The sequence below is a fragment of the Podarcis cretensis genome, assembly GCF_951804945.1.
Source record: "Podarcis cretensis genome assembly, chromosome: 10".
NCBI lineage: Eukaryota > Metazoa > Chordata > Lepidosauria > Squamata > Lacertidae > Podarcis > Podarcis cretensis.
The window spans coordinates 11,600,046-11,621,988 of NC_137179.1; the positions used below are offsets into that span (position 1 = coordinate 11,600,046).

The 21,943-nt window shown below is 44.7% G+C and overlaps 1 protein-coding gene across 30 annotated transcripts in view; it reads left to right on the forward strand.

The window, feature by feature from the left end:
• CELF2 (CUGBP Elav-like family member 2) overlaps nucleotides 1–21,943 on the forward strand; it is a 561,934-nt gene that overhangs the window by 442,448 nt on the left and 97,543 nt on the right. For all 30 annotated transcript variants that reach the window (XM_079992647.1, XM_079992627.1, XM_079992629.1 and 27 more), the window contains one exon: nucleotides 18,450–18,498. In XM_079992647.1, coding sequence (XP_079848773.1) covers nucleotides 18,450–18,498 — 49 coding nt within the window. The remainder of the gene's footprint in view (nucleotides 1–18,449; nucleotides 18,499–21,943) is intronic.

Consider the following 21,943-nt stretch of genomic DNA (forward strand, 5'->3'; position numbering starts at 1 on the left):
GACCAGCTTCGGGTTCTGCTCTTGCCCATCACGTGAGCCGCTGTCCTCTAGAGTGCCACTGAATTGTTTTGTTGCCAAATCCTGACAATCCCTCGGAGCCAAGGTGTTGCTGGAATATTGCGCGGCGGCGTGTGTTTAGTCCTGAGATTTTATTAAACCAAAGTGATGAAACGTCTTCCGGGGAGCAACTTAGCTTCACAGCGGCAAAGGTGTTTGATGAAATATCCATTTCCTCCAGGGCCGTGCATTTGTGGCGCGCAGTCACACCGGCGAGAGGCAGGAATTGTATTTGACTGTGCTCGGCTGATATGCCATTATTTAAAAGTTCTGGATGAAAGTGAGCAGGCCATTCCACCTGAGAATACAAAGGAAGGTGTGATCTGAAGAATTTCACCAAGCTGAGTGAAAGGCCTTAACATTCCCACTGGGTGTTTCAGCTGAGTGCAACCCAAATGCACCTTTTATTTTGGCTTAAGAATAAGTTTGGTCGTCGCTGAGGATGGACCAGAGCTCAGCAAGAGGGGAAACGCTTTTAATGCAGAAGGTCCCAGGTTTAATCCAGGTTTAATTTCATATCCTCCAACATTTCTCCAATGAAAATAGGGACGTCCCATTCCACAATGATAATTTTGCTATTTAAAACCCACACATCTTACTGGGCTGCCCCAGCACTCTGAGCAGCTTCCAAAATGTATAAAAACATAATAAAACATTGAACTTTTTTTAAAAAAAAAACTTCCCTGTACAGGATCGCCATCAGACAGGTCAGGGGTCAGATAACTCCATACCCTCCAATATTTCTCCAATGTAAATGGGGACATCCTAAGGAAAAGTGGGACATTCTGAGAATCTGGGACGGCTTCTCTAAATCAGGGTTGTCCTTGGAAAATAAGGACACTTGGAGGGTCTGTGATTTAAAGGTGTAACACTTCTGTTAATTATCCAAATGGAATGGGCGTAAGCCTCAGCAACTTGAAATTCTCCATATTTCACGGCCTCGACTTCACACTTGAAACATTTCAGAGGATGTGACAAGTTGGGTATTTTTTTTTTTTTCTTATTACAGGCTAAGCTTGATTATGCTCCTTAAATATATTTGATGCCTTTTGCTATTATACAGAAAGAGCAGATAAATTGCAATTTTATAACTGGGGCAGAAAACCTACAATGTTGTTGTTAGCATGGCACCTTATTCACAATGAATGAACTAAGTGACTCAGTGGTCCAAGGTGACCTTGATTGTGAGGAGAGTGCATGAAGCAGAAAAAAAATCTATTGAAAAGATGAATAAATGTCAAACAAACAAAAAAGCACTACAAGATAATCTAGCTAGAGAGTTCTTGATTTGGAAAAGGCATAGGCCAAGGACAAACAGACCAGAACTCAGTTCCTGTCTTACGTATGAGTTATTCTATGGCCTTGAGGTATAATGACACCATTCCTATTTTTAAGAAAAATAAAATGTATATAAAGTGTATTTATTGGGTGAGTGTATATTGCATGCCCGCCAACATTTCTCCGATGAAAATAGGGAGAGCCCATTCCATTAAGATAATTTTACTATTCATACCTGTAATGGAATAAGGGGTTGCTTGTGCGTAAGCGCTAAAACGCTCCCAGTTTTGTAGTTAGTTTCAAACTTTCCCTAACCGGACAGCCATGAGTGCGTGGCTGCCTTAATCACTGGCAGAATCCGTCAGTGGGCATTTCCTGAATTTCTTCCAACATAAGAGTTCTTTGACAGAAAGTCTCCTCCTTGATTCCCTGCGCGACAGCTTTCTGCGCAGAGTGGGCGTTCCAAGGGGAGGTCCTGAGCTCTCATCACTGGTCTCGCTTGAAGCGTCTCTGAGCCTCACCTCCTTCCCTTCTTCTTCAGCGGAAACTCTCCCTCTCCCCCTGCTGGTTCCCTCCTCAGCATCCGAGGGTCTCCCAGCATCCGAGAGCCTCTCCACCACCCTGAGCTCCGATGGCAGTTCCCTGACAATACCCCACACATCTTTTTGGTTTGCCCCAGTCGGGGCAGCTTCTAACATATATAAAAGCATAATAAAACATTAAACATTTAAAAAGACTTCCCCATACAGGATTGCCTTCATACGGTTCGGGGTTTGGATAAATTCATACCCTCCAAAATTTCTCCAATGAAAATAGGGCCTTAGAGGCGGACTGGGATATAGATCAGATACGGGACCACCTCTCCTGGTATGCCCCACAGAGGACCTTAAGGTCCACAAATAACAGCACTTTGGAGGTCCCAAGCCGCAAGGGGGTTAGCTTCGTCTCAACTAGGGTCAGGGCCTTTTCAGTACTGGCCCCAACTTGGTGGAATGCTCTGTCACAAGAGACAGAAGGACTTGACATCTTTCCGCAGGGCCTGCAAGACAGAGCTGTTCCACCTGGCCTTTGGTTTGGACTCGGTTTGACCCTTATGTTTCCCTCCCCTTATGGTCTTGATTTATGGGCTACTATTAAAATGAGTCTGCATTTTAAATTGTATTTTAACCCGTATTTTAATAAACTGGGGGTTTGGTTTTTTTTTTGTCCCGTCCCCCGCTAGTATGTTTTATTGTAATTTTATTGGTGTTGGCCGCCCAGAGCCCGGCTCTCACCAGGGAAGGCAGGATATAAATAAAATTGTATTATTATTATCATTATTATCATTATTATCATTATTATCATTATTATTATTAAAAGATGTGCCAGCTTCCCCATGGCACATTTGCAGCAATGCTTCAAGCACACACAATGTTTGCATCCTGGCCCCCCAAATAAGGAGGGAAGGCAGTAGAGTGGAAGGTGTCCCAAGTATATGCAACATAATCAACAGTGGTACCTGGTATCCATTCAAAGTGTTGGTGCTGACCTTTAAAGGCCTAAACAGCTTTAATCCTGTATACCTGAAGAAGCGTCCCCATCCTCATCATATAGTCCAAACACTGAAGTCCAGCTTTGAAGGCCTTCTTGTGGTTCCCTCACTGCAAGAAAAGGAACCAGGCAGGGGGCCTTTTCGGTAGTGGCACCCGCCCTGTGGAACGCCCTCCCATCAGATGTCAAGCAGATAAGTGACTATATGACTTTTAAGAAGACATCTGAAGGCAGCCCTGTATCGGGAAGTTTTTAATGTTGTCTCACTGTGTTTTTATATTCTGTTGAAAGCCACCCAGAGTGGCTGGGGCAACTCGGTCAGATGGGCAGGGTATAAGTAAGTAATGGATGGATGGATGAAGATGATGATGATGATGATGATGATGATGGCTGGAAGACAAGACCTACAGCTAGTGGAGCCAGAGCTAGTTCGTCCCCATCCTCTTCAACAGGGGCAAAACAGTTTGTCCCCATCCCTGCTAGTTCAACAGGGGCAAAACAGAAACTAAGGGGCAAGAAGCTGACAGCCAGAACCACCTCCTAAGTCAGAATCATCATGATCATCATCATTTATTATTTGTACCCCGCCCATCTGGCTGAGTTTCTCCAACCACTCTGGGCGGCTTCCAACAAAGATTAAAAATACATCAAAATGTCTCACATTAAAAACTTCCCTGAAGCATGGCTGCCTTCAGATGTTTTCTAAATGTCAGGTAGTTGTTTATCTCTTTGACATCTGATGGGAGGGCGTTCCACAGAGCGGGTGCCACTACTGAGAAGGCCCTCTGCCTGGTTCCCTGTAACTTGGCTTCTTGCAGTGAGGGAACTGCCAGAAGGCCCTCGGCACTGGACCTCAGCGCAGGCAGCACAGGCAGGCAGGCAGGCAGGCAAGGGTTGGCTGAGGGCAGGTTTAGATTGGTGAGGCAGTTCCCCATTCACTATAATGGATGACCCCATTCACTATAATGGACCATCAAGCTATTTCTGGCCACGGCACACCAGAAAACCACAAAAGAAGTGCCAAAACAGCCAGTGGAATATATTGTCAAAAGTTGTTGCCGCAGCAGATGGCATGATCCGGTTTCTTCTGGGCTTAACTCACTTGCATTTACCTCCCCTGGTTTTTTTTTTAAGGGTTTGCATTTTGCATGGATAATATGAAGTCGCCTGGGGGCAATATCTCCAGTGCGACAGTCGAATCCGAGTGAATATCTATTTTAGGATTAAATGAATTTTTGTAAAGGCTCATTTGTTTGAAGAAGTGATACTTAATCATGGGTGTTTACACATGAATGTGAAGTGGGGGAATTTTCCATCACAGTATCAACCCCTCCCCCCTTCTTTCCATACCTCTGTTGTACCTGACCTCCCTTGTGCCCCAGAGCCAAAACTGTTTGGGTAGGAAGCAAAGAGAAGATTAAATGCCTCAAATGTGTTTGCTTAATAGAGCAGTGTAAATCATTAAATGAGGTTGTCATTTCTCAAAGTCAGGGCGTTTATTAGAAAAGAAAGAATGGCTGTTTCACTTGTAGAGAAAGCAGAAGTATTGGGTGGCAATGAGCAAGCGCCGTAGAGGGTCCTTCCAAAGGACTGGATTATTTAGCATTCATCCTGATTTGTTTGAGTTGATTTCATTGAATCATAAAATCGTAGCGTTGGAGGGTCATCTAGTCCTAAGTGCAATGGGTCAGTTCATCTGCAATGGGTCAGCTCAACTGCCTGTTAACTCCCTGCAGTGCAGGAATCTCAGCTAAAGTATCCATGACAGATGGCCACCCAACCTCTGCTTAAAAACTTCCAGGAAGGAGAGCCCACCACCTTCTGAGGGAGGCCATCCCGCTGTCAAACAGTTCTTACTGTCAGAAAGTTATTCCTGATGTTCAGTTGGAATCTGTTTGTTGTTTAGTCGTTTAGTTGTGTCCGACTCTTCGTGACCCCATGGACCAGAGCACGCCAGGCACTTCTGTCTTCCACTGCCTCCCACAGTTTGGTCTAACTCATTCTGGTAGCTTCGAGAACACTGTCCAACCATCTTGTCCTCTGTCATCCCCTTCTCCTTGTGCCCTCCATCTTTCCCAACATCAGGGTCTTTTCCAGGGAGTCTTATCTTCTCATGAGGTGGCCAAAGTATTGGAGACTCAGCTTCCTTCCAGTGAGCACTCCTTCAGAATGGAGAGGTTTGATCTTCTTGCAGTCCATGGGACTCTCAAGAGTCTCCTCCAGCACCATAATTCAAAAGCATCAATTCTTCAGCGATCAGCCTTCTTTATGGTCCAGCTCTCACTTCCATACATCACTACTGGGAAAACCATGGCTTTAACTATACGGACCTTTGTTGGCAAGGTGATGTCTCTGCTTTTTAAGATGCTAAGTTTGTCATTGCTTTTCTCCCAAGAAGCAGGCATCTTTTAATTTCGTGGCTGCTGTCACCATCTGCAGTGATCATGGAGCCCAAGAAATTAAAATCTCTCACTGCCTCCATTTATTCCGCTTCTATTTGCCAGGAGGTGATGGGACCAATTGGAATCTACCTCCTTGTAATTTGAACCCTACACTCTAGAACAGCCTTTCTCAATAATGCAAGCTTGTTTTCTTTTGTTCTACAGCAGCGGTTCTCAACCTGTGGGTCCCCAGATGTTGTTGAACTACAACTCCCATCACGCCTAGCTAGCAAGGCCAGAGCTCAGGGATGATGGAAGTTGTAGTCCAACAACATCTGGGGACCCACAGGTTGAGAACCGCTGCTCTAGAACAAAAGAAAACAAGCTTGCATTATCCATGTGACAGCCCTTTCAACAGTTGAAGATGGCTATCATATCTCCTCTCAGTCTCCTCTTTCGCAGGCTAAAAATACCCAGATCCCTCAACTGTTTCTCATCAGCTTTGGTTTCCATCTTCGTTGCCCAAGATTTGATTTATTATATTTCTATGCTGCTTTTCATTCAAATGAATCCCAGAGCAGCTTAGAAACAATAAATAACATGAACATGAACAAATATAATACAATGTCACAAATACAGCATAAATCATATTGAATAATTAACAAACCGTCAGTGAAACAACTGCAATCTATAAAGCACTCTTAAAAAAGCAGTAGCTAGAAAAAAAAGCTAAATATCACAATTACAGCAGAAGTCATTATAGGATTCACAAAGTGCTACAGCATTCATGATCTATAAAACGATATTAGCAACATTAACAAAATAGCAGCCAAAAAATAAGCTAAGCAGTGCTGAATTCATACACACACTCACCCCGCCCCCTTGACTCATAATCTCCCCTTCTATTCAGTTTATGAAAAGACACATACACATCATGCCCGTGGCAGCAAATTCCTTCTGGAGGTTCCTTGGGCTGGAGGCGAACTCGAGCACCCCCAATGGCAAACAGAATCTCATACTCCTCAGTTCTTCCTCTGGAAACAGCTCCCTTATGATGGCTCCCAGGGCTGGAGGGTGGGGCAAGGCAGATGGGAAAAGCCATTTTGCAAAGAGGTAAGGTGGCACTGAGCCTAGGGCTTGCCGATCAGAAGGTCGGCGGTTCAAATCCCTGTGACAGGGTGAGCTCCCGTTGCTCGGTCCCTGCTCCTGCCAACCTAGCAGTTCGAAAGCACATCAAAGTGCAAGTAGATAAATAGGTACCGCTCCGGCGGGAAGGTAAACGGCGTTTCCGTGCGCTGCTCTGGTTCGCTGGCCACATGACCCATAAGCTGTATGCTGGCTTCCTCAGCCAATAAAGCGAGATGAGCGCTGCAACCCCAGAGTCGGTCACGACTGGACCTAATGGTCAGGGGTCTTTTAAGGTGGCACTGTATCAAGCGCATGTTATCCCACCCTATCCAGTGCACTTGCCCATTGCTTTTCCTATGGAGAAACCCTCTCTTTTGGGAAGCGGGTTCTTTGTGCAAGCCAGTTGTAGTTGTCCAGCCTAAATTTGCTGGTGTGTGGCTGAGTCCCACTGGTTCCTACTCGCAGTCAGGATGAGGCCAAAAGTTTATTCATGTGCTTAAAGAAATGGTTGTTGTTAAAAGGCAGCCCACAAAACAAAGTGGCTGGCATTTGGTACAGCTGATTTTGAATTGCAACACTTCTCTGCAAGAGAAGCTGCCATGGTTGCCTGTTGCTTTCTTAACCAGGGCCCATGGGGTCAATTACCTGGTCTGCTGAGAAGCAGTGGTGTGTTCAGACACCCGTTCCTTATACCAAGTGGTGATGCAGGTCACCGTGTTTACCGTCAGTTGTGAACCTGGAGCCCTCTGGCAGGCAAAAGGCCTGATCGAGATTTAGCAGACCCTCGCTTGCTGTTAACATTCTCCACAGCTTGTTACCTAATGAGCAGAAGACAGTTGCAAAAACTCCCCACTGATCTCTTCCCAGTGAAAATAGGCCTGAGGTGTTGGACATTGACAACCCTAAATGAGCTACCATTCTGCCATATGTCTGATTGTAAGGCAGTCTTTAGAGATCTACCTGTCAGCTGGGATAGGTGGATCTCCTCTGCCCAGTGACATGATATTAAAGGTACAGTAGAGAGGTACGCGGACTGTATCGCTCAGGCCGACTGGATGGTGCAGGGTTGCATTTCAGGGGCTTTCTCCCAACTCTTTCCTTCTGTGATTTGCAAAAGGCTGCAGGTTATCCTCAGAACTACTGGTATGTTTAAACCATGGGCTGGCCAACTAAGGCCCATGGGCCGGATCAGGCCCAATTGCCTTCTGGATCCGGCCCACAGACGGTCTGGGAATCGCTGTGTGGATCGCCAGCACGCACGTTCTTTCCTTCTCCCTCCCTCTCCCTCACACAGTGGCAGCAGCGGCGCCGGCGCCTCCTCCCTCCCTCCCTCCTGGTTTCTCCCTGCCCTGCCTAGAGGAGGAAGGGGGCTGATCTCTCCACCCCCACCCCCCGCTGTATGTCACCTGAACCCTGCTGTACAGTTATCCACTGTCCTATGCTATGGCTATGCATCATACCCTCCAACATCTTGAGCCTCCAAACTGAGAACCTCCCCCCCCCCCATGCTCCCATGCAAGTCGTGTGACCTGCGCAAGATCACAGAGCCCAAAAACTGTGCTTTTATCAGGGCTGTGCTTGCATGGTGCCCCAAACCACATCTTTCGGGACACCGTGCCTGATCACGGCCCCCCCAAAAAATCGCGTTTTAGAAGGGAAGCATTTTTTTAGGTCGAGATTTTTGTGTGAAATCGCACGAGATCGTGGCACTCAAAATGGCCATTGTGCACTCGCATGAGAAAATGGGGTGCCCCGGTTTTTTTCTGGGACACTTGCGGGGTATGCTATAATCACAGTCATGCTGAAATGCAGCAGAGAGCAGGCCTCTTGCAGTGACCCTGCTAGTATAGTTCATGTAACTTTACGTTTTCCTTTGTTTCAAGTGGGAAATCTGGGTTCTAGACCCTATGGTATAGGAAGCATGCATGAAATTGCTTGAGGAAATTGCAGAAGCCCTACAAGGGGTGCTGAATATGAGTTTCAGTCACTAGGGATTGATTTCCCTGCACGATTATAGAACAGTTAAATTATAGAAATTGTAGAAGTTTTTCTAATTTATGTGAACTTCTTATGTAAATTCTTTCAGCAGAATTTAGACTCCTTGCTGCAGAATTTCAACAACATGCAACTTTTTAGCGCATTGTGCTCTGGGTATTTGGTCTTCCAAATTATGAAATCTTTCCAAAGGTGCCTTGTGAACACTGATGGGTGAATTCTGAGCCTGACCCCATTTCAAACGCTGCAGACTGGCATTAGCTTTAATACAGTGGTACCTCGGGTTACATACGCTTCAGGTTACATACGCTTCAGGTTACAGACTCCGCTAACCCAGAAATAGTACCTCGGGTTAAGAACTTTGCTTCAGGATGAGAACAGAAATCGTGCAGCAGTGGCGCAGCGGCATCAGGAGGCCCCATTAGCTAAAGGGGTGCTTCAGGTTAAGAACAGTTTCAGGTTAAGAACGGACCTCCGGAACGAATTAAGTACTTAACCCAAGGTACCACTGTATGTACTTGGTGGTTGTTGTTTTTTTAAAAAAGGAAAGTTTTTTTAAAAAGAATAACAAGATGGTTAATGAGGTAGTGGGGATGTTTATCAAACGAGAAACATCAGCAAATAGACGAGGAGTGACCGATGATGTTTACCAGAAAATGTGCGCTTGAATTGGATAGCAGCTATATTTTAAAGTGCGGCATTGCGATGCTGCCGATGTGGGGTTTTCGTTGTTGGGTTTTTGTTGTCGTTGTTTTTTTGTTTCGTTTTTTTAGTCAGCCGAATTAATGTTCAATTTAATTCAAATTAGAACCAAATGGAAATACAGAGTGCAGCAAATGGCAGACTTGGAACGTTTCCAAACGCATAGCATTACAGCAGTTTTTTCTGCTCATTCTCTCCCCTCCCCCCCTTTAAATCTAAAAGAAGCACCTTGTTCAATTGTGCTGTAAGCTTGTTCTGGCTAGAAAATGATGCTCTTCTCTATTGTGGCGGGGGGGGGGGCTGTTACTTAATAATCTCCAAAGACTGAGCCACCCACCTGGCAGAGCGGATGATGCTAAACAAACCGTAGCATTTTGAGTTTGGTGTCCATAGCAAAGCAGTTTGTGATCCTTTCTCCTCTGAATACTAGTGGCTGGGAATCTCAAGCTAGGGGAAGAGGCCTTGGTTCTCAAACTTAATCCTTGGTTTTGGAAGTCTTTTCCAAAACCAAAGCGTTCCAAAACCAAGGTGTGCTTTCCCGTAGAAAGTAATGCAAAATGTGTTAATCCGTTCCAGACTTTTAAAAACAACCCCAAAGCAGCAATTTACCATGAATTTTACTATCTAACGAGACCATTGATCCATCAAATGAAAGCAATAAACAATGTACCGCAGTTACACCATCAATCAATCAGTAGCTGAACTGGGTTCCACACAGTCACAAAAACAAAACAAAAAAGAGTCGCAAAAACAAAACAAAGAAGAGTCGCAAAAACAAAACAAAGAAGAGTCGCAACAACAAAAATGCAAAATAAATAGCAAAAACACTAGGGTCAGGGTTAGGGTTACTGTAACACTCAAAACAGAAGTGTGGCACTCAAAACGGAGTACATTCGGCTTCCAAAAAAAGTTTGCAAACCGGAACACTTACTTTGGGGTTTGCAGTGTTTGGGTTCAAAATTGTATGAGTACCAAGGCGTTTGAGAACCAAGGTACCACTGTACAAGCTTCCCATTGGAGCAGCTGGTTAGCCACTGTGATGCTGGGTCTTCCTTCTTCCTTGGTATAAGAGACTACAGCCAGCACGGCATTTGTTAGCAGTACGCTTAATAAAGAAAGGTCAGCTGTCTGCACCACTATCAGCATGTTTTTGTTTCCCAATTTTTTTATTTAAAAAAGCCCCCATGAGCAGCATCCGATTTAAACTAGCAAATCTGACGTTGGCATGTTGTTATCCCAGTACGTTTCCAAGCACAATTCAAAGTGTTGGTGTTGACCTTTAAAGCCCAAAACCAGGCATAGGCAAACTCAGCCCTCCAGATGTTTTGGGACAACAATTCCCATCATTCCTGACCACTGGTCCTGTTAGCTAGGTATCATGGGAGTTGTAGTCCCAAAACATCTGGAGGGCCGAGTTTGCCTACGCCTGTTCTAAATGGCCTCGGCCTTGTATACCTGAAGGAGTGTCTCCACCCCCTTCGCTCAGCCCAGACACAGAAGCTCCAAGGGCCTTCTGGGTCGTTCCCTTACTGTGAGAAGTGAGGTTACAGGGAACCAGGCAGAGAGCCTTCTTGGTAGTGGCACCTGCCCTGTGGAACACCCTCCCTTCAGATGTCAAAGAGATAAACAACTATCTGACGTTTAGAAGACATCTGAAGGCAGGGAAGTTTTTAATGATTGATGTTTTGATGTATTTTTTATCTCTTGTTGGAAGCCGTATACGTAATATATTATTATTATTATTATTATTATTATTATTATTATTATTATTTCCCAAAGCTTGCTTTAAAAAAAAAAGTGGGGTGGGGAACAAGAGGCAAAAATTAGTCCTCACTGCTGTACCTTGTGGAAACACAGAATATACTCAAACCTAATGGCTCTGATCAATGCCAGTCTGCAGACTTCTGTGTGCAGTGTTTGTTTTGCATACCGAAGACTGAATATCTCAGATGCCAAGTTACAGATGGGGCTGCAGAATGTTATTTGACAGCTGATTAGAGCAATCTGATGGAAATGATGACTTAATCACTAGAACAGACGCCAAATTCCCAGATAGAATTCCACCAGGTTAATCTAATTTTTGTGTTGTTAGGTTTTTTTCTTTGTGTGTTTGTTCCTGAAATAAACTACTCACCCAACTTGCTTTCTGTCATATCAACAAACACATGATATTGCGTTATGAACTTCATACATAGGCAAAGCGAGTGCTTTTCAGCTTCAAAGCCAAGTTCGGCAACTTACAGCCCATAGGTTCAATCCAGCCCCTGAATGCCTTTCCGCAGGCCCACTCAGCCATATGCTGCCACCATGTGGTAATTTACCCACAAATCAATCTTCTACTTAGGAAGCAGAAAAAGAAGCATCTTAGAAGTTTAGAACATAATCTGATAGGGCCTTGCTTCATCTATTTAACCCTCCAGAGGCTCAGCTAATGGCAGTAAGAAAATAGAGCTTTTTCCTGTGACTATTTCCTTCTTTTGGAATTCCATGCTGAGCATTCCTAGTGTCAACCAAAGAAAAATGGAAATGCAACTATTACAAAAAAAACGCAACTGTTACAACAACTACAAATCATGGAATGGATAATGACCGCAACCAGTGCAATCAGATTACAGAGATCAAGACATCAAAGCCAACCACAATTGTTCATTATCTAAAAGAAGCCCGTTAGCACATAACACAAAGGGCCAGGTGTTAAAATTTCTACAAATCTTTACAGTCCACGTAACATTAGCATTAATGGATGCAGGTGGCACTGTGGTCTAAACCACTGAGCCTCTTGGGCTTGCCCATCAGAAGGTTGGCGGTTCGAATCCGCATGGCGGGGTGAGCTCCCATTGCTCTGTCCCAGCTCCTGCCTACCTAGCAGTTTGAAAGCACACCAGTGCAAGTAGATAAATAGGTACCGCTGTGGCGGGAAGGTAAACGTTCTTTCCGTGCTCTCTGGATTCTGTCATGGTGTTCCGTTGCACCAGAAGTGGTTTAGTCCTGCTGGCCACATGACCCAGAAAGCTGTCTGTGGACAAACACTGGCTCCCTCGGCCTGAAAGTGAGATGCGCGCCACAACCCCATAGTCGCCTTTGACTGGACTTAACTTCCAGGGGTCCTTTACCTTTACCTTAGCATCAATATATTCCTTCTGCCGCAAGGTGGAACTGCTGCAAATTTGGCGATGTAGCATATTTCACTTAATAACTCACTTCAGATACATCAACTCAACAAGAGAAGGCAAGTTAATTTCTTCCTGGGTTCCTTGTCAATATCATCATACAGGACATGGTGACATAAAATATTGCATGTTCTCTCCCTCCTGGTTAATTGTTCAGGAGCTTCAAAAGCTTTTTCTAGCCTGAACATCACAGCGACTGATACCAAAAGGCATTAGCACGCTTACGGATCCTGCAGAGTATTTGTGGTTCGCGTAACAGAACTCAGTAGCACAGCATTTTGGCTAATCTACTTTATTTACATATAATACACTTGGCGCATTCTGCCTTAGCTCCTTCCTCTTTCTCATCAGACAGCAAAGAGAAAGAAACAATAGTCCTACATTCCGGAACACAGTAGTACAAAACATCCTGTCTCTGTCACTTCCCACACTGTGGAATGAAAACATACACCGTCATGTGATAGACAACAATCTCATGACTGCAAGCACGGAGCAAGAATCCTAACAGCAGCTCCCATGAGTCCCAGCCAGCATGCATAAATGCCAGGAACCATTGTAATCTACAATACCCAGAGGGTGCCACATTTGCTTCCACTTCCCTAGTAGGCTATTTATTCCAGAAAGTACATTTAGGGGTTATTCTCACAGGGTCTGCGCTGCCTGCAAGGGAAGCACTCTTGGAGAATTCATCGGCAAGCTTTGGTCAGGTGGGATCACACACACACACACACACACACACACACACACCTCCCTGTTTTCAGCACGCCAGTGTCACATATTGCAAAAACCACTTACCTGGAGAGATAACCATAAGTGTATTGCTTTATGGTGTAGAACTACAATAACTGCTTTTTTGATAAGGCATGATATCTCGGTGACATGCTTCAGGTTGGAGGTATCTAATCTGAAGTCAGTTATATATCATCTGTAATCGCTTTTTCTCTTTCTTTCTTTTTTGAAAGCAGAGAACTATTTTATTATTTTATAGCCTGCAGTAAGACAGGAAGGATATAAAATGCTTGGCTTATTTCCCCATTGCTCAGCGTGGAGCAGAAGCAAAGCAAAGGCTTTCCCCTCCTTGCGCTCTGTCCCGTTAATTTTCTTATTCATTGCACACCTTTCTCGGATTCCTCTGACCCACCTCTTCTCTCCGCCTGCCCGCCCCCTTCCTTTGCGCTCTTAAATATTTTATTGGCAGAGCGCTCAGAATATGTACTGTCATGGTTGCAGTCTCTGGAGGTCAGCTGCGGGTTTAATAATAAGATGTGAACCAGTGACTCTGTAAAAACCCACTTTGGGTTCTCAGTGGTGCATGTTTTATTGAATCCAATGTTAAAGGCAGTTAACTTATCAATTGGTGATTGCAAAGGTTAAGGGAGCTTGTAACATGAATCCTCTTATGTAAAGGAAAAGAGGGCCAATTTAGGTGTTGCACTGTGAGGGGACGGGGTAGCCATAAAGAAACTCCCTTCAGCACTTCTGCACTCAAGTATACTGTGGTGCAGGCAGCGGCCATGTCAGTGCCCCTGTGCAGCTCACCTGTGGCGCATTGCTGCAACTCCTAGGAGGAACCATGTTTAAGCCACACCAAGTGCCTTGGCAGCAAATCAGACCTGACGGTCCAGGAGCCTTATTGAAGATGGGGGAAGCAAATTTTAGGACACATTATTTCTTATTCACTGATTTGAAGCATTTTTTCCTTGCTTTTCAGCTCCCAGACTGCCTTACAAAGATTGATAATAAGACAGTCCTTTTTAAAAAAATATATATTTATTTATTTTTACAGAAAAAAAGAAGAAATATCAAAGAAATACAAAACAGCAAAACCAATCACAGACATACATCAAAAAAAGAAAACAAATTAAAAATAAAAACTCCAATTTTTAAATTCATGTTTACAAAACTTTCTTTCTTGACTTCCTCACGCCTCTCTTTTTTGTGTTCCTCTTTGTCCAATCAGATACAGCAAATCCTTACCCTCTTTCGAAACTCATTTCTAATTATTAAAATCACTTCTATTATGTCTCCGATCTTTCCTCCTTATGTTTAAACACCTTTAACATATTGTTTACTTTTGACATAATATAACTTTAATCTTTCACCCTTTTTCTATTATGTTTTTGCATACTTTTTAACACTGTATCACTAATGCCATATTATTTTTGTATCCAACATCATTTTAGCATTCATAAACTTTGCAGTATTTCTGCAGATAAATCTTAAACTTCTTCCAGTCCTCTTCCACCGCTTCTTCTCCCAGGTCTCGGATAATAAGACAGCCCTTGCCCTCAGGCATACAATTTAAAGAAACAACACAAAAGGGGAAAATGGACTGGGAGGCAGGAGGGTGGAAATCAAACTACGGAAATTGATAGAATTGACTAAAATGGCCATCTTTTCCCAGTATGGTTTCTTTTCCTTTGCTGATGCCGCAAATGACAGCCTGGACACCATATTGCTTCCTCCACTGTGTCCCATAACTAGTGCCGTTCCAGGGCATTATGGGAAGAAAATGGCAAGTGACACACACAAAATGGTGGAGAATACCTGGAGGAAATTCTGTAAAGCAACCTCATTTTTCTCAGTGAAAAAAGGAAACTCTCTGACATTTTCTGAGGAAGAAGAGACATCTTTGAGAAATGTTGACTCAGTTCATCAGCCCATTTAGATTTTACCTGCAAATATAAGTGCATCCAGACATAGGTTCAAGGCCAAGCTAAAGTTAGACTTCTCCATATTGTTGGCTAGATTGTCTCTTGCAAATTGGCCTTTAGGGTTCCAATAATATTTGAGGAGTTTATCAATAAATAGGAGGGGCAGAACATTGGCTGGGTAGCCACTTTTTAGAGGACACACCCTGGTGCATGCATTTACCCAGTACAAACAGTAAGCTATGCCTGCCTCAGTTTGGTCAACTCCAGCAAAATCTCATCTTATCTTTTAAATTTACAAAATGACAACCACTTTCTTGTTTTCAAAGTGTAAACCTCTACATTCTTAATCACATTTGTTGCAATTATCCACATTTGTTGTTATCCTCCCAGATCTCTTCTTGTCTAAGTTGTCAAGTTCATTTCTCTGTTTATCATAATCATCTTTCATTTGTTCCTTGTCAGTTTCTGTAAATTATCATTTTGGTATCGGAAATGACCTGCCATTCCTCATCAGGGTGATGATTGCGATTGGTGCTAACTATCAAACATAGCTGTCAACTTTTCCCTTTTCTTGCGATGAATCCTATTCGGAATAAGGGAATTTCCCTTGAAAAAAGGGAAACGTTGACAGCTATGCTATCAAAACATCAGCAAACTTTGTTAAATGCTAACTTCATTCCAACGTGTTGGTTGTGGCCAACAATACACTGGGCATCTGGGTGCCTGGAACGCCCATTTGAATCCAGTGAGGAGCCTATTACAAGCCAACATCCCTCTCAGTGGTGCAGCATATACCCACACTGCCCAGGGCGGGCACACTCCCAAGGGGGGAGGGGGCGGAGGGTGCCCTCCCAGGTGTGGGATAGCCGCTCAGGTGCACAGAGAGGCACGCACACCCTGCAGGCAGGGGTGGAGCGAGCCGCCAATGGCGGACATTGAGCGCACCATCTGACTGCAACTCTGAAACTTCCCCCAGCTGTCAAAACAAAGGGGAAAGGGGGGAATGCCACTGGCAAAGCAGCACAGCTCCTCCCTCCCCCCCCCCCGGCAGCTCGGAGTAGGCTTGGGAGTTGCGAGCAGGCAGTGCGCCAAATGTCATCCACCCCCCCCCCAGTGAAAACACCCAGGGTAGACCACCCCCACCGCACTATTGGGTTATTCCGTTCCACCTTAAGGAACAGGCATGACTGTTGTGTGTCACATGTCTGTTTACACTCCAGCACAGCTTGCTGGGAACTTCCGTTTGTGTGTAGCTTTTGCTTATGCTGTCTTGCTTTTGGAAACGAAGGAGACCGGACATGTCTCCTTTTGTCCTGATGTATGCTGAATAGACGGGACGCGGGTGGCGCTGTGGGTAAAAGCCTCAGCGCCTAGGGCTTGCCGATTGAAAGGCCGGCGGTTCGAATCCTCGTGGCGGGGTGCGCTCCCGCTGCTCGGTCCCAGCGCCTGCCAACCTAGCAGTTCGAAAGCACCCCCGGGTGCAAGTAGATAAATAGGGACCGCTTACTAGCGGGAAGGTAAACGGCGTTTCCGTGTGCTGCGCTGGCTCGCCAGATGCAGCTTTGTCACGCTGGCCACGTGACCTGGAAGTGTCTCCGGACAGCGCTGGCCCTCGGCCTCTTGAGTGAGATGGGCACACAACCCCAGAGTCTGTCAAGACTGGCCCGTACGGGCAGGGGTACCTTTACCTTTACCTTTACCTTTATGCTGAATAAACTGCTTCTAAATATGTTCACACAACCATCTCCTGCCGCTTCTGTTGCGTAGTGTTTACTCTGCTGAGTAGCGTGTTCCAGCGTTTGAAGCTCAGGTCACAGATGCTGCACCAAAGACTGGAGATCACCCAGCACACTGGCCAGTGGGCTGGAGCCAGCTGAGGGCCTGCCAATTGCCCCCGTTTCCTTGGTTGCATGCCAACACGCAGCCCCTCCTCCACCCTGATCCCTCTCCCAATTACGCCCTAATTCAGGTTCCTCCATCTAAAAGAAAGAAAGAAACAAAAAAGAGTAAAGAAGGAAAAAGTACCAACTCCATAAATCCTTCCAGGTACAGGTTGACACCCAAGCAAGTCCTTCTCTGAGTAGGCCCATGGCTGGGAGCTGCAAGTGAGGAGAGTGCTGTTGCACTCTGGTCCGATTTGTGAGCTTCCTGCTTGAGCATCCTGTTTCTCCACCATGGAGAACCATGGCTATCATCCCTTAAGAATGGCTTCCATATCAGAACTTGGAGAACCTCTTCTATTATAATTGCTTCCTTCCTTTTTTTGTGTGTCCTTTCAGTTGTCAGATCCACCAAATAATTTCTACTGCCAGCTCCAGGTTTTAGGTGGCCACCCTCGTTGCATGAACATTACTTCTCCTTTCTGTTGCTCTTTCTTTGAACCCAACCTGCACTGTTGCCCAGAGAAGGGGGGGAAGAGAGACGATGTTGCTGCTGATGCTCCCTGATTCTGATGCTCTTCCCGGGCTTAGAAGGGAGAAGTGGGCATGCAGCAACACCGAGGAGGTAGAAGAGGAGCAGGGCAAGGAGGCTGCAGGAGATGGCAGAGATGGGTCCTCTGTTGGGTGCAGGAGATGGGTCCTCTGTTGGGTGCAGGCCTCAGCAAGTGCACTGCAGTGCTGGCCCCAGGCACCAGCTGTGATTTTATTTCAAGTGTGAGTTTAGCCTCCCAAAAGCAAAAGACTTCTTGAAATATGGCAACCCAAACTTTACTTCCCTTTAAAAGAGGAAAGATGGTGGTGTTTGTTCTAAAATTAGGGTGGTAGTTCTTTGCTTTAAAAAAAATGTATAGGACAGCTTGGATTATAAAACCAAGATAATATGACTGTACATTTTCCTTCCTTACAAAATGGGCCTATTTTGGGACTGCTCCAAAACATATGAACCAAAGTAGTCAATGGATCATTGAATGGGCGATAAAACAATGAATCACAATGCCGCTTAGGTACATACCGAAATCTGTTCAGAACCACTCAATCTGCATTCCTAACATGCCAATTTGCTTGTGCAAATAAGCCCGATATTGACCCTCAGTGGGTAATAATAACAATAATCAGAGTATTGAAACCCGATCTGTTAGGATGAGTCTTGTGGGCATGATAATTTGAGCTTTTTAAAAGCTTGCTAGCTGTTAAACCAATCTGTTAATGTTTCCTTTTAGCAGAAAAACTGACGGTGCTTGGAACTGATGCCTTTTGGATTGCTAGCCTGTTAAATAATATACTGTGGAATGAATCTCTGTCCTATCTAGCTAAATAATGTTTATGCTGACAGGCACGAGCTGATTAGAGTATCACACAGGCTTCTTTCCTAGCTGTTCTACCCAGTATGTTTAGGCGATGCCATGGTTTGGATCAAGGACTGTCTGACACGGTCGAGATGTGTTCTGCCAGTGAGCTACAACTGCTCCCTACTAAGTATTGATCGTGCCTCCCACGTAACTCCCCCCAATGGCTACAACACGTCCAAAGCAAATGAAAAATTAAGCATGTTTGACTTGTGGCACTCCAACCTGCTTTACTTTCTTTTTTCTTTTTGTTGTCTGTTGCTTCTAGATGCATCATCCCATTCAGATGAAACCGGCAGATAGTGAAAAATCCAACGGTAGGTGGTCAACCTGTTTCATACTTAAATGTTGCCCTTTCTTCTCCTTCTCCTCCTCCTCCTCCTCCTCCTCCTCCTCCTTCTTCTCCTTGGGGGTTAGGAAGAACAGGCTGTGTTGTTTGTTAAACTATAGGATTTACTTCCACAAGTGTTAGTGATGCTCTCCAACTTGAATGGCTTTCAAAGAGGGTTAGACAAGTTCATGGAGCACAAGGTCAATGGCTACTAGCTATGATGGCTGCCTTCGGCCTCTGCTGGCAGTCATAAGTGGGGAGAGCACTGTTGGGCTAGGGCCCTGCTTGCAACCTTCCCATAGACATCTGGTTGGTCACTGTGAGAAGAGGAAGTTGGATTAGATGGACCTTTGGCCCGATCCAGGAAGACTCTTATTACGTTCTTGTTATGTTCTCATTACACACTTGGTGGCCCCATTCATGACACTGTATCAGACCTAGAGAAAACACAGGCCTGTCTTGAACTCCCGTTTGCATCCGCAAAGAAGAAGGTAAGATTCAAAGGAAGGAATCACCAGGATGACCCGTATGCTATGGCAATATGAGTGTTGATACAATTGTCCTCTAGTCAATTGCTTCCCTGAGAAAATTTCTCCATCTCCTTTTGACCATTTCCCATCAATATATATATCGAGCCCCTTCATGGATCACTGCCTTGCCGTGGCGAAGGGGCTTGAAGAACTCAGAGAAGCTATGAACTATGCCGAGCAGGGCACCCAAGATGAACAGGTCATAGTGGAGAGTTTTGACCAAACGTGATCCACCTGGAGGAGGAACCGGCAAGCCACTCCAGTATCCCTGCCAAGAAAACTCCATGGACAAAGACAACAGGCATATAAAAGTTATGACGCTGGAAGATGAGCCCCTCAGGTCGGAAGGCGTCCAACATGCTACTGGGGAAGAGCGGAGGGCAAGTACAAGTAGATCCAGAGCTGATGAAGCGGCTGGGCCAAAGCCGAAAGGACGCTCAGTTGCGGATATGCCTGGAAGCGAAAGGAAGCGAAAGGAAAGTCCAATGTTGTAAAGAAAAATATTGCATAGGAACCTGGAATGTAAGAACCATGAACCTTGGTAAGTTGGATGGGGTCAAAAATGAGATGGCAAGAATAAATATTGACATCCTGGGCATCAGTGAACTAAAATGGACGGGAATGGGCGAATTTAGTTCGGATGACCATCATATCTACTACTGTGGGCAAGAAACCCGCAAAAGAAATGGAGTGGCCCTCATAGTCAACAAAAGAGTGGCAAAAGCTGTACTGGGATGCAATCTCAAAAATGATAGAATGATCTCGATACGAATCCAAGGCAGACCTTTTAACATCACAGTAATCCAAGTTTATGCACCAACTACTGGTGCGGAAGAAACTGAAATTGACCAATTCTATGAAGACTTACAACACCTTATAGAAGTGACACCAAAGAAGGATGTTCTTCTCATTATAGGAGATTGGAATGCTAAAGTAGGGAACCAAGAGATAAAAGGAACAACTGGCAAGTTCGGCCTTGGAGAGCAAAATGAAGCAGGGCAAAGGCTAATAGAGTTCTGTCAAGAGAACAAGCTGGTCATCACAAACACACTTTTCCAACAACACAAGAGACGACTCTACACGTGGACATCACCAGATGGGCAGCATCGAAATCAGATTGATTATATTCTCTGCAGCCAAAGATGGAGAAGCTTGATACAGTCAGCAAAAACAAGACCTGGAGCTGACTGTGGCTCAGATCATCAGCTTCTTATAGCAAAATTCAAGCTTAAACTGAAGAAAGTAGGAAAAACCACTGGGCCGGTAAGATACAATCTAAATCAAATCCCTTATGAATACACAGTGGAAGTGAGGAACAGGTTTAAGGATTTAGATCTGCTGGACAGAGTGCCTGAAGAACTATGGATGGAGGCTCGCAACATTATACAGGAGGCAGCAACAAAAACCATCCCAATGAAAAGGAAATGCAAGAAAGCAAAGTGGCTGTCCAACGAGGCCTTACAAATAGCGGGGGAGAGAAAGCAAGCAAAATGCGAGGGAGATAGAGAAAGATACAGGAAATTGAATGCAGATTTCCAAAAAATAGCAAGGAGAGATAAGAAGGCCTTCTTAAATGAGCAATGCAAAGAAATAGAGGAAAACAACAGAATGGGAAGAACCAGAGATCTGTTCAAGAAAATTGGAGATATGAAAGGAACATTTCGTTCAAAGATTACCATAATAAAGGACAAAAGTGGTAAGGACCTAACAGAAGCAGAAGACATCAAGAAGAGGTGGCAAGAATACACAGAGGAATTATACCAGAAGGATATGGATGTCTCGTACACCCCAGGTAGTGGGGTTGCTGACCTTGAGCCAGACATCCTGGAGAGTGAAGTTAAATGGGCCTTAGAAAGCACTGCAAATAACAAGGCCAGTGGAAGTGATGGTATTCCAGCTGAACTATTTAAAATTTTAAAAGATGATGCTGTTAAGGTGCTACACTCAATATGCCAGCAAGTTTGGAAAACTCAGCAGTGGCCAGAGGATTGGAGAAGATCAGTCTACATCCCAATCCCAAAGAAGGGCAGTGCCAAAGAATGCTCCAACTACCGCACAATTTCACTCATTTCACACGCTAGCAAGGTTATGCTTAAAATTCTACAAGGAAGGCTCAAGCAGTATGTGGACCGAGAACTCCCAGAAGTGCAAGCTGGATTTAGAAGAGGCAGAGGAACCAGAGACCAAATTGCAAACATGCGCTGGATTATGGAGAAAGCTAGAGAGTTCCAGAAAGATATCTACTTCTGCTTCATTGACTATGCAAAAGCCTTTGACTGTGTCGACCACAGCAAACTATGGCAAGCTCTTAAAGAAATGGGAGTGCCTGATCACCTCATCTGTCTCCTGAGAAATCTCTATGTGGGACAAGAAGCTACAGTTAGAACTGGATATGGAACAACTGATTGGTTCAAAATTGGGAAAGGAGTACGACAAGGCTGTATATTGTCTCCCTGCTTATTTAACTTATATGCAGAATTCATCATGCGAAAGGCTGGGCTGGATGAATCTGAAGCCGGAATTAAGATTGCCGGAAGAAATATCAACAACCTCAGATATGCAGATGACACAACCTTGATGGCAGAAAGTGAGGAGGAATTAAAGAAGCTTTTATTGAGGGTGAAAGAGGAGAGCGCAAAATATGGTCTGAAGCTCAACATCAAAAAAAACGAAGATCATGGCCACTGGTCCCATCACCTCCTGGCAAATAGAAGGAGAAGAAATGGAGGCAGTGAGAGATTTTACTTTCTTGGGCTCCATGATCACTGCAGATGGTGACAGCAGCCACGAAATTAAGAGACGCCTGCTTCTTGGGAGGAAAGCAATGACAAACCTAGACAGCATCTTAAAAAGTAGAGACATTACCTTGCCAACAAAGGTCCGTATAGTAAAAGCTATAGT